This window comes from Chenopodium album, chromosome 19 (genome assembly GCF_948465745.1).
Source record: "Chenopodium album chromosome 19, dcCheAlbu1.1, whole genome shotgun sequence".
In the NCBI taxonomy this organism is placed as follows: Eukaryota; Viridiplantae; Streptophyta; class Magnoliopsida; order Caryophyllales; family Amaranthaceae; genus Chenopodium; species Chenopodium album.
Genome location: NC_137852.1, coordinates 37,857,873 through 37,870,929, shown reverse-complemented (window position 1 = coordinate 37,870,929; position 13,057 = coordinate 37,857,873). Strand labels below are relative to the sequence as shown.

The window sequence follows — 13,057 nt, the reverse complement described above, 5'->3', positions numbered from 1 at the left end:
GGCCAAAAAACATGGACACCCATTGCGTGGGGTGGATTGTAAGCAAGTTGCTATGGTAAGGACTTGGTTTTGTAACATGTACCTTATGAATATGGTAATTTGGACTGGTGTTAAACATGAAGTGTGTTTTTCTTTGAGATTATATTGGTATTGAATATTGTTTTGATATTGCAGATCTTTGTCCCTGTTCTAATGGGGGAACACTGGTGGTGTGTTGCGTTCTCCTTCAAAGAACAGAAGATATGGCTAATTGACTCCATGTACTCTGACCCTGATACGGGACATGAACCTTTCTTAAAGAAATTGGTAGAAACTTGGGTTTAGTTACATTATATGTCTAATTTTGATATCTCTTATTGAATAGAGTGGTCATTTGCTAATGCATTTTGTGTTACCAGGTTGGGGCGATGGAGGTGTTGATTAACACCCATGACAAGAATTGGGAACTGGGTAGTTTTGGAGGATGGGCTATCGAAAGCGTGGAAGTTGTGCACCAGCCTGATCTGTGAGTTCACCACTGCTACGCACATTATTCAGTTGTTTCAGTCTCCTATTTGTTTTGAATAACATTATTTTGTCCTATTTGCACAGTGTCAGTTGTGGGGTTATCATGTTGGCTTGCATTAAGGCTAGTACAGAGCGTTTTCAGACTAAGTTTCAAGTGGTAAATGTGATATTGTTCTCGTTTTAGTTATGTATGGACTCTGGCTATGAGTTGTTGATTGTTGGTGTTGAACTTAGTTTTTGGTGTTGTTATTGCACAGGAAGGAGGTGCTGATTCCCAGGACATGGAATTTGCCCGAGCTTCGCTTCTTATTGAGGATTTGCGCTCTGGTTGCAATGAAAAGAAGGACGACTTGGATGGATTAGTTGTTTTGTAGTTATGGAATATGTGTTCTGCCTACATAGACACTGTGTTGGTCTTTGGTTCAGATGTGATGTGTGGATTTGTGGATTTTATTTGGTTCGGGTGTGTGGATTTTATTTGGTTTAGATAGTACACTCTGTTTGAGTAGACAATTGCTACTGTGACACCCCTGTTGTACAACATGCAGTTTATTTTGTCTGTTTTGTTTTATGCTAGATAATGCTAAGGTAATGGTACTATTATGTTCTAATTTGATCTTTTTATTATAGTGTATACTATTATGTGATGTGTAATGGTATAGTCTTCACCATGGTATAGTCTTCTAGTGCTTAATGGTATAGTCAAATGGTGTATGTTGTTATAGGGTAGATGGTGTGTATTGTTATTGTCAATGGTGTTTAAGAAATATGAGTTATTATATTAATATTTTATAATATAAGTGCCATTACATTTTACATTTGAAATAAAAAAAAGTGCAATAATAAAGGTTTCATGACTTACTAATTTAACTTTGGCCATTACATTTTACATTCAGTGGAAAATCGAATGGTATAATCGAATAGTATACCAGCTTGAAGATACTAGTATACCATCTTACATTGCATGGTACACTACCGTAAAGTAAAAGGTATACCATGTTATAGTAAATGGTATTGAGAGTTGGGTTTAGATCGTATATACCTTATACTCTCATTGATTGATTGAACTGTTCTCATTAATCAAAACCTCTCATAAAAAAACCTTTTAAAACGATCAATGTTTTGTGTTTAATAAAACCTCCACCTTCTTTTCTGAGGTGTGTATTTTCACTCCCTGGTATTAATTCCCCCTTATTTCCACTCCTCTTATTTCCCATATATTTGTACTCTCTCTTATTTCCACTCCTCTTATTTCCCATATATTTGTACTCTCTCTTATTTCCACTCCTCTTATTTCCCATATATTTGCACTCCAGTTTCTGGCTAACTTTTTAGTATTTCCTTGTAGTTCTTTTTAAGTAGAATTGTAGTAGATCATTCTCTTAAAAAAAATAAAAACAAAGAAGTGGTAGATCATATCTACTAAACCGTTCCGGTGTTAAGTTTAAGCGTTAGTGGTACTAATATCTATTTGGAAATTCATTACATGTCTATGTGGGGACTCATGTTTCGTTTTAAATTGTGTATGTATCACGTCTCCTATCAAGTGTGTAACAATCATGTTTCATAACTTATTTTGCTTCCTTTGCGTGTGAAAATTATTAAATGTGTAACAATCATACCCCATTATCTATTAATTTTATTATAACATTAATTAATATTGTACACTTTGATACCATCCTGATGATAGATGGAGTGGATCAATTCCATAAACCTACCATCTGAGCTTGTAATAGTATAATAATTGCTTACCAAACCACGTGTCAGTCACAAACTTATAAATTAATGAACTACACCTATATTTGTACTTGCCAGACACCTTCACTTACTGACTCATTTATGTAAATGTTTACTTGCAACACCTATTCATTTACTACCTCACTTAAAACACTTAAACCATGACAGACATGGAAAATAAGAAGGGAAAGGCAAAGATGAACGACTTTGACATGGAAAATAAGTAAATCAAAAAAGAAGGGAAATCTTCACAAAGAATGCAAACAAGGTCCATGTCTCGACGCTACACATACGCTGAGAAGGGAAAGGCAAAGATGAACGATTTTGATATTTGTGAAGAAATGGGTGAATCCGGTGAAAGGGATGTAAAGGACACCATAGGCTCCCTAGCTCTTGAAATGAGATCAAAGAGTTTAATTATCTCATTTCAGCAAGCCGTTAAGAGTGGAAAGGGGTCGGAAGCCATTCATGGGATATGTTGGCATCCTACGTACCCTTACTTGACACTACTTGAACTGGGCCCACCAAACCAGTTCAAAAGGGAGGCATACTGCTTAATGTTTAACCTCTTAGACGTGTACAAGATGACTTTCATCTTTGACATGGTAAAGTTGAAGGAAACCCTAATTAAATGCAAGATATACAAGCGTCGGTACAAATGGCTTAAACAATTCTTCTGCATGTTTAAGCCATTAGAGGCATGGTGGGAGGATGTTGTTGGACGTCTTGAGGGGAATGTCACCCAGTCGGGGCAATGGGGTATGATTATTTTAGGCCGAAAGTTTTCTGGAGAAAGTGGTATAGGAGTTCATGTAGCCGACAAGATAAGCATCACATATGACTGGGTGAATTTCTCTGAAACCAATCTTAGACTTGATTTTCAGTGGCAGGTGGAAGATAACAAATTCCTCAAATTCAAGAACATGATTATGGAGGCTAACGGTGTGGATGTTATGAGCAACATGGAAATCCTACTTACAAACCCGTACTTAATAACTTTACACCCCGAAGAGTACAAGTTTCGTATAGATTGTGTTGTGGCTAAATTAGTTGAGCGTGATTTCTGTGACACAGATTCCAGCTCAGACACAAGCTTCTGCACCACCGAATCAGATGGGAGTGAATAATTCAGATCTAGTAACCTATATGCATTTCTCTGCTTTTTGATGGTATGATATTATACCATTACTTAACTAGATGGTATGGCTTAACTGTAGATGGTGTATCTTTACTCTAGATGGTATGTCTAACGTATATCATGTTTGTATGATAGATGAATGATGTGGTTTTTATTACGTCTGTATGATGATCAGTAAGTACTCCAACCAGCGTTTACTGTATGTTAATTGATCAATTTATTGAGTGTTTTTATGTTTTAATGATTCTTATAAGCTTCTGCAGTCACTGGACAAATACCCTAATACCATTAATATAGTTCACATTAATATAACAAATAAATAAAACAATAATATAGTTCACAATAATATAACGTTGCTGTGTCCAACAGCACACCCTAATACCATTTCATACCACCAAAATACCATCATCTAATACCACCCTAACACCAACAAATACCACCCTGATACCATCATAATACCATCTAATACCATCCTAATACCATCTTATACCACACTAATACCATCCTAGTCACAGTCAAGTCCCTTTATAAAATACACTCTGAACACTATCATTCAAGAGGCCAAGCCCGCACTTGTAATATTGAAAGGACATCGCCGGCCTTGCAATGAGATATTTGTGCTCTTTAACACCATCCATTCTCGGTACCAAGCTTTGTTTTTGCTGTCGTATTGGTTGGAGATAAACATCTTGTTTGGAATCATACTTTCCCACGAAGTGCCAAGCGAGGCCTTTATCTGTCGGCCAGAGCTGTATGTGCTTACGGTGGCCGCTACGCACCCCGGTTGGTTGTCGAATACATCAATAAGCTCATTGACCACGATAAACGAGAGATTATAATTACTAGCTATTTCTTTCATTTTCCTTGCTACTGCCTGTAACGTGCGTTTACGCTCCATAAAGCCTTCATATGTGTTGTCGTGCTCATGCCTGAACAAATACGCAATCGAATCAAGAACAACAACCCTAGTATGCTTGCATCCTTCATGGGATTTAAGAACCATCAACTCAACTTGGTTCAGAACTAGAAATATTTGTTCAGCGTTATCAATTTTTTTGACATGCACCAAGCTAAGTGGATTTTCATCAATTGACTGGGGAGGACACAAATGCACACTAAGATTGTGTAGTCGTTGAGCCGGGAAAACTGGACACGCTTGTATATATATGGATGATCCATAGAGACCGCCATCCCCCGGATACAAAAGACACGTCAATAGCATTTGCAGACATATCTGGGTCTTGCCCACCCCGGATTCACCAAAAATTTCGGTAACTTCACCAGTAGTAATTCCACCGTCAAGCATCAAGTCTATTCTTTGACATTTGGTTCGACATTTTTGTTTCATTTTTGCATAACTTTGTGGAATGAGGTCAATAATATTTATAAGATGAATGTGAGGTGGATATGTAAAAAGAATCTATTGGATTACATTATCCACACAGTACAACTTTTTTGGATTGCAATCAGTCCGTGACATTAAAGGCACATTATATACATAAAGTACAGTTTCATTGAAACCAGTTTAACACTTAGTGGGATTTTAAAGAAACACAGATGGTACCTTTACACTACCAACCTGAGTGTAATGGTGTTACTTTACGATACCATCCCAATTACAAATGGTATCTGTTATAACACAATTATCCAAATAAATGTATTGAATTAAGTATTATACAAATCAATTAATTATTGAATAATTTGAATCCTATTGCAAATAATGTATGGACATATTAGTGGGAAACCCATTGTTGTTGTACACAAAGGCTTGAGGGGGAGGGAAATGTTGTTGGCCATGGTACGCGTTGTTGGTGAAGTACCTAACTGCATCAGTGTGCTCGTTCATGTGAATTCCACCTGCTAAAATCCTTCCACCACCAAACGCTGACAGCCCACTACAATTACTTCCAACTCCATATTGCCCCTGGTGGAAGCAAAAACAACAAACACTGTAACGAGGACTAGAAACATATGGATCACCAAGTATGTGCAAAAAAATGTTACCTGCTGCTGGAACACTTGTTGTTGAAGATATGGAGCACCAAACATAGTAAGAAAAAGAACCTACACATGATCGCCCCAATAAGCAAGCGTACTTTACATAATCATTACAACCTCAAAACAAACACACAACACTTACCTCGTTCTGCAAGCTGAATGTCTGTTGAGACCCATTATCCACACCAGTCTCTTGTCCTGTCATCTGTTTCTTCTTACCGCCACCTGTCTTCGCCTGCTTATTCGAAGCCCCTTTCTCTGCAGGTGATACAAACCGAGAAGTTCTTGGTCTGCCCTTTTTTTTAATCCGAGGTTCAAGATCTTTCACATTGGAATTTGGTGAATCTTCTGGTTGTACACTGCTCCCTTTGTTGACTGAGCTAGGAGTTTTTGGAGTTAGAGGAATGGCCTGTTGCACCATTTCAATTTCACCAGGCCTGTCATCGCCACCGGAGCCTTGACCTGACCCCTGTGCCTTCACCTGAAGTTCATCAACCTTTATGCTCATACACTGAATCATATCCATCAACACTTCAACAGCTTCTTCAGATGATGAAGCTCGCATAACAACAGGTTCAAGAGCTAACATCAACTTATCATATCTCATCACATCTTCCGTTTTGGACGCATAATGGTAAGCAACTTTGGTCAGGGTATGTTTCCTAGTAATATCCTTTCTCCACCTATCTAGGATATACATAGGAGGGACCTCAGTCACACAATTCATGTCTAGTACCTTAATTATGTGTCTGCACACAATCCCATGACATTCAAAGTGCCGACAATCACAATACGCCTCTTTCTTCTCTGTGTTATACAATACAGTGTACTCCTTCATCCTATTTTGACCCTTATTTTGCAAGGGCACTTCTCTCCTCCTTTTCTTGCAATAGATCCAAATACGATCTGAAAAAACATGCTCTTCTTCGGTTGGTGACACCATCTTCTTTGGCCCAACAGGGGTCAGATATGCCACTCGGTTGCACTGATTTTGTACCTCAACAAACTTTGCATCCGTATACAGTTTTTGAAATTTGCGTTCTAATCTAAATTTCGATAGCAAAGGCCTTACATAATAGGCTGAATTTGCATCTGCCTCCTGCTTATCAGTTGCACGACTTTCCATGGCCTTGCAATAATTTGGGGTAAATTCAGAAAGGCGAGTGTGCCTGTGAATATACCCATCAAAAAAACTATTGATGCTCTCAACCCTTTGAGTTGTCTGCATTCCCGCCCAAAACACATCCTTCACATAGCATGGAATCCACATCTCTCTTTCCTCAAACAGGCCTACACACACAACAACACACAAGTCGAATTTAACTTAAACAACACTGACTCATATATAATGTCTCATGATGGTATTAACTTAGGAACCATCCAAACCCCTTATGGTATTAGCTTAGGTACGGACCATAGCTCTAATGGTATCATGAAGTACGTACCATCAGTATTAGCTTGGGTACCAACCATAGACCTGATGGTATCATGACCTACCATCAGGGCTATGACTCCACATGAGGCAGAAACATGCAGGACAGAACACAGAAACAGGAAACAGAATGAAAATAACATCAGTACACATTAGTTATAGGACTCACCTTCCAGCCATTCATAGCAATCATACTATTCGAGCTCGTACTTTTTGATCACTTCCCACCAGGACTCAACAAACTCGTCCGGGATAATGCTATTGTAGATCACATTTTGCAAATCCTCTTTCACATCTTTATAGTTAGCCAAATTTCCAAGTTTCAACCCAAACTTCTTCATGATATGCCACATACACCAACGATGGCGTGTATGAGGCATGGGAAAGACTTCAACAATCGCCTTCCTCATCGCCGCACACTGATCTGTCATGATCGCTGCCGGGGCCTTGCCTCTCATGCATGACATCCAAGTCTTGAATAACCATTCAAAGGTCTCAACAGTTTCATGAGAAACCAAGGCACAACCAAGAAGGATAGTCTGCCCGTGGTGATTCACACCAACGCAATTCGAAAATGGAAGTGCATACCGATTTGTTAGGTACGTCGAATCAAAGCATACCACATCCCCAAAATAATTAAAGGCCTCCCTACTCCGAGCATCAACCCACAATATGTCTTTCAACCTTCCCCTATCATCAACACGGTGCATATGAAAAAAAAATTTGGTTATCCGCAGTCATCCTATCAAAATAATCTAACATAGCAGAGGCATCTCCATTTTTCAACTTCAACCTCCTCTTTCTATTCACCAAGTTGTGCATATCTTTTTTAGTGAATCCCATATTCCCAACTCCATGTCTTTGAGTTGCCATATTGTTGAAAACTGACCAATTGGAGCGCCAGAACCATGATCATTTTCAATCCTATACTCCAAGTGTTTTGTAATATTCTCCTTCCTATACATAGCTATGTGTTTGGACATCTCAGGACTCACTACATGATTGTGCTCATTCACAACCTTCTTTACAATCCACCCACCTTCATCATTACCTTGCCCGTACAACATAACGGGACAATCACATTTTTTAGTCTTCTTCTTCACAACTGGTTCTTCCTTAACCAAAACCCTCTTACCATTAACCTTCCTCCTGTATGTTACCTTCCCATAGCACTCACACTTCCATACATAAGTGCGATATGAAGTTGACTTCCCCGCATTTTTCGAGGAAGGCTTCCCACCACCTATACATACAACACCAAACCCTTCTTGCCTCCCATAACCACGATAAAACTTAATCATCTCATCCCAGGTGCTGAACACCATTCCCACTTCTTGTTGAGGTAATACACTACCTGTACAACTATCTAACTCCCTCTCTACACCATCATTACAGTCTTCATTTAAATCAATAAAATCACTGTCCCTATTCATAAATAAAGAATGAACACCCTCAGATGGAGGCTCCTTATTCAGGTCAAAAGCCTCCCACCCATCATCTTTCACAACACTATTATGATTTTCATCACTGTCTGAGCTATCTGAACTACTATCTGAGCTATCACAGTCATTCTGCTTAATAACATAACAACACCAATTAGGGAGGGGAATGACAAGAACAACACATGAAGAGATCCTAACAAATAAGTAAATACAATTTGAGCCAACAAGTATCCCACCACAATAAAGCATATTTCATAATACATAAAAGACCACAATTTAAAACACACAATTTCACCAATACAGATTTCCAAACAACAATTTAAAACACACAATTTCACCAATATAGATTTCCAAACAACAATTCATACACTACACAATTTCAATTACTGACAACTTAACCTAACTACTAATCTTATTCAATACTTTCAATTTCAGAATTATAATCAATAAACACCATCATTTAAATTAGCTAAACAACTTTAAAAAAAGCTGAATTCATACACTAAACTATCTGAATGACTGAAAACTTACCTCAATTATTTCAATTTCTCTATTCACACAATCACCATCATAATCCATTTTGTCAAAAAGCTAATAAGCTCGCCTCTCGCCACCCACCTCGTCTCTATCAGCTCAGCAATCAGGTTCACTTGCAAGCTTCACTCCCGCAATCAGCTCCAAAGCTTTAATTAACTCTCATCGGCAATTATTAAATTTGGGAAAAATTGAATTTTGTCTTAATTCTTGGGACAAATTTGGGAAAATTGCAATCAGTGTAAATGGTTTTATGCTGGCAATAAAGAAAATTATTCTGGAGTAAATGGGGAAAGAATAAGTAATTACATTATTAATTGTCAGTGTAAAAAATTGGGAGGGAAAATTATTGTTAACATTTTGGGGGAAATTTTTTGGAGAAAACATCTCCCCGCCATTAATTTGGGTGGAGATTTGGTCTTCTTCACAAAATAACAAAAAGATTCCTTCTTTACTGACGAACCTTATTAGTGGGAGCCACATGTACTACACCCTCTTTATTGATTTCAGAAAAAAAAAATTCCTTTTTTTTCACTTAGTTGAGTCAGTCATGCCTCAACTTAGTTGAGGATGAGCATTTCTCAAATATTATAGGCAAAATTGGCCTCAACACTCTGAACTATAGCTTAGGTGTAGCTTAGGTGCACCAAACACTCTATACTTTGCTTAGTAGCCAAAACACCATAAACTAATGTCTTAGGTGCAAAGCGCACCTTTAGTGAGTTTTCTGGCCACCATTCTCACCAGAGTCGATAAATTGAATTTTTATTTTTTTGATTTGTGTGCCGAAAAATGTCCTGTAAAGGTTTCAGGTGTCATTTTTGTTCATTAGGGATCCAAATTGAGCTCGAAACTAGCAAAAAAAATATAGCATAAATGACTCAATTCGGCTTAAAAAATGACACGCAAATTGAGATATTTTATAACACGCTAAACAAATAATGTAGTCTTTTTTTTTTTGCTTGTTTCAAGCTCAATTTAGGTCCTTAAGGGTCAAAATGACCCCCGAAACCTTTATGGACATTTTTCGGCACGCAAATCGAAAAATAAAATTTTAATTCACCGACTCCGGTGAGAATGGTCGCCGGAAAACTCACTAAAGGTGCGCTTTGCATACAAGTCATTTGTTTGTGGTGTTTTGGTTACTAAGCAAAGTAAAGGTTGTTGGGTGCACCCAAAGTCCCAAACTATAGTTCAGAATGTTGAGGCCAATATTGTATATTTAACATCATTTTTTTTTGGGGGGTGCAAATGTTGAACATCATTAACATTAAATGTTTCTTAGGATCCAATTGCTGATATTTTTTTTTTTAGGGAAGCTGACATTTATTCTTATTTCAAGAAATGATAACATTATACGGAGTATGTAGGAGTAATTTTTCTTCAAAGTCCACGTTAATTTCAGTTAAACTTAGCTTCTTTATGTTATTGGATGGGTTAAGTTTTTGACAATGGATAGTATAATCTATTTATGCACAGTTCGTCTTGTGTGTAGTTAGCCACACCGTGTGACCACTTATAAAAGAATAAAGTTTCCCCTATAACACTGACCAAGTAACTTTTATAATACTGACAGAGAAACCCCTATAACACTAACTGAGTAACCCTACAATATTACCAAAGTAACACCTTTAATATTGACCAAGTAACCCCTATTACACTACGAAGTAACCCTTGCCACACGATGTGGCCAACAACATATAAGACTTTGTGATTTAATTTGCAGCAATGTCTTTTGTCTGTAAAGCAAAACAGATACGATAGAAAAGTAATTTAGGTATAATCTTATGTATCTTTGATTTCTAACTCACAAAACATAGCCAACATAGGTTTAGTCACGTGGTTTTAGGAAACACTCATAAAATCAAGCTACAATATATCCAATTACCCATACACAATTTTTACAAAAATTCGGATGTACAATAGAAATTGCACATATGATGTAAAGTTGTCTAGGAAAGATTAAAAGTTAATAAAAATATATATACCATATCAATATAATTACCATATTTAAATGAATAAAACTCAAATCACAAGCAATGAAAATAAGAATATCACCCTTATAAAACTCATTCAATTGTCTATCATGTTTGAAATTATTCCAAACAAGGTTTGAATTCATCTCATACAAAGCTGAAGTTCTGGGCCTCCAGCTTTGTGGAGTTAGGGATTAATATGGTCATTTACCTAAATAATAAGGTAGCGGATGAGTTGGCTAATGTTGGTGTTGTCCTTTAAAAGAAAATTGGTTGTTTTGATTGAATTACCAACTTTTTCTATGAAAGAAAAAAATTACTATCTTTTGCAGAATTTACATCTAATCCGTACAATGAGTAGGGCCTACAATCTAGAGTGTAAGAAATTGAACTTTGAAGAATTTAAAGAAAATAAAAACAAAAAAAAATTAAAAGAAGAATTATCGATTTAGAGCCTATTCACATTTACTGAACTGAACTGAACTGACTGGAAAAAACTGAACTGAACTGATTGAAAAAAACTGAACTAAACTGAATAGAGCTGAAATGAATATTTTATGAGAGAAGGAAATTAGGAGCTAAACTGAACTAAACTGAACTGATTGGAACTGAACTGAACGGAAGTGAACAGGCCCTCTGAATTTATATATCTCAAACCTTGCATCGCATTGTTAATCTGCGCATCTGCGCCATATCATTTAAGATTGTATTAAGTTGAGTGCGTAAAACGAACCTCCCACCCAAATCTATATCTATACTTAGTATTTAAAAACTATAACCAAGAAACTAAGAAAGACACATGTCCTCATCCATTCTATTACACTTCTCTAACCATAGTGCCACATGTCATCTTACACTATTAAATTTTATTGCACCATTTTTTTTAATTCTTTCATTAAACTTATACTTAATCTTTCATACACACTTCCTCTCTTCATCTTCATCTCTCCCATTTAATTCAACCTTCTCCTATTCTCTCTTTAATTTTAGCCCTTCCACCTTCTATTTAAGCCTCTTTTTCGATTAAAGTTCCATAATTTTAATTTCTTTAATCATGTTTCCGATTACATATTATACCCTATAATGACTTACTGATATTTCTTCACTTATCTCTCAATACAATTTTATATGAATAACACGTGCATTGCACGGGCCAGAAGGCTAGTTATAGTTATAAGTGGTTTTAAGATGTTAAAATAGATCAAATTTAGAATATGTATATATATTTGATGTAAAACAAAAAAAGGTTAACCTTTACAATTTGAATTTATATATATTAGATGTTAAGATAACTTTATTTATAATTTGAACTTTTATTATGAGTTAAATTATAATTCTCTCTTTTTCTTTTGGGAGAAATTATAATTCTCTCTTTTATTCTTTGATGTTTTGAATGAATTTTATTTTTTTGATAATAATTTGTTTAAAGTAATTTTAAAATTGTGATGATTGTATGCTTACATAAACTAATCCTTATCAATAGTGACATATGATAATTTTCATTGATTAATTTTACCTGTCATCAAAATATCTTTTGTAGTTTTTATTCCTACATAACACTTGAATATATCTCTTAATTTTTTTATTTTTTTTTTATAATGAAGGGAAACGTTAACAGGTTTTTTTATTTCATGTCAAGTTTTGCTAAGTCTAGGAGACCTTGCGGGAAAGAGTTAAGACATACAAGTTCCGAACAATTAGGCGTGTCCCATCTCTCAACAAGATGATCAAACGTATTTCCTGCTCTACGTACAAGAGAAGGCTTAAAAGCATGAAAAGTATTAGCTAGACCACATGCATCATCAAAAACCAGCCATAGCGGAGAGTAACCAAGTTCGGCCTTATTTACTTTGCAAGTGATATTTGCAGCATCGCTTTCTACCCAAATCTGCTCGTGCCCCATCCTCTTCGCCATTTTACAGACAAAGCGCAATGCAGCAGCCTCTGCAGTCTCAACAGGTAGATGTGTAGGGGTCGTCTTCGTTGCAGCTCACAGAACAGCTCCAACTTCATTCCTTGCAATCGCACCCAAACCTTTCAGCACTACCTACACCTATATGGGCATCAACATTTATCTTGATGACTCCAGCTGAGGGCAGTACCATTTAGGCCATTAGTTAAAAAATGTAGAAAATGGGTAAAGTAGAAGTCATTTAGGACTTATTTAAGCCATTTAGGATGAAAATGCGTCCTTAAACTTAGTAAGTTGCTCTTTTTCTGCGATTTCAAGGCTTATGCACCTAAAACTAATTATAATTGACATGTTATGAGAAAGAATTAGCTCATTAGTTAA

The 13,057-nt window shown here is 36.5% G+C and overlaps 2 protein-coding genes across 2 annotated transcripts; both read right to left on the bottom strand.

Annotated features, from left to right (window-relative positions):
- Window positions 1–3,935: 3,935 nt before the first annotated feature.
- On the bottom strand, window positions 3,936–4,730 carry LOC145594324 (DNA repair protein XRCC3 homolog). The gene has a single exon (XM_081650657.1). The coding sequence runs from the start codon at window positions 4,728–4,730 to the stop codon at window positions 3,936–3,938; it is 795 nt and encodes a 264-aa protein (XP_081506783.1).
- Window positions 4,731–7,006: 2,276 nt separating this feature from the next.
- Window positions 7,007–12,679, bottom strand: LOC145594323 (protein FAR1-RELATED SEQUENCE 8-like). The gene is made up of 3 exons (XM_081650656.1): window positions 12,449–12,679; window positions 7,623–8,383; window positions 7,007–7,502 (listed from the first exon to the last, which is right to left on the bottom strand). Exons 1-3 carry the CDS (start codon window positions 12,677–12,679, stop codon window positions 7,007–7,009), a joined length of 1,488 nt encoding a protein of 495 aa, XP_081506782.1.
- Between the last annotated feature and the right edge of the window lie 378 nt (window positions 12,680–13,057).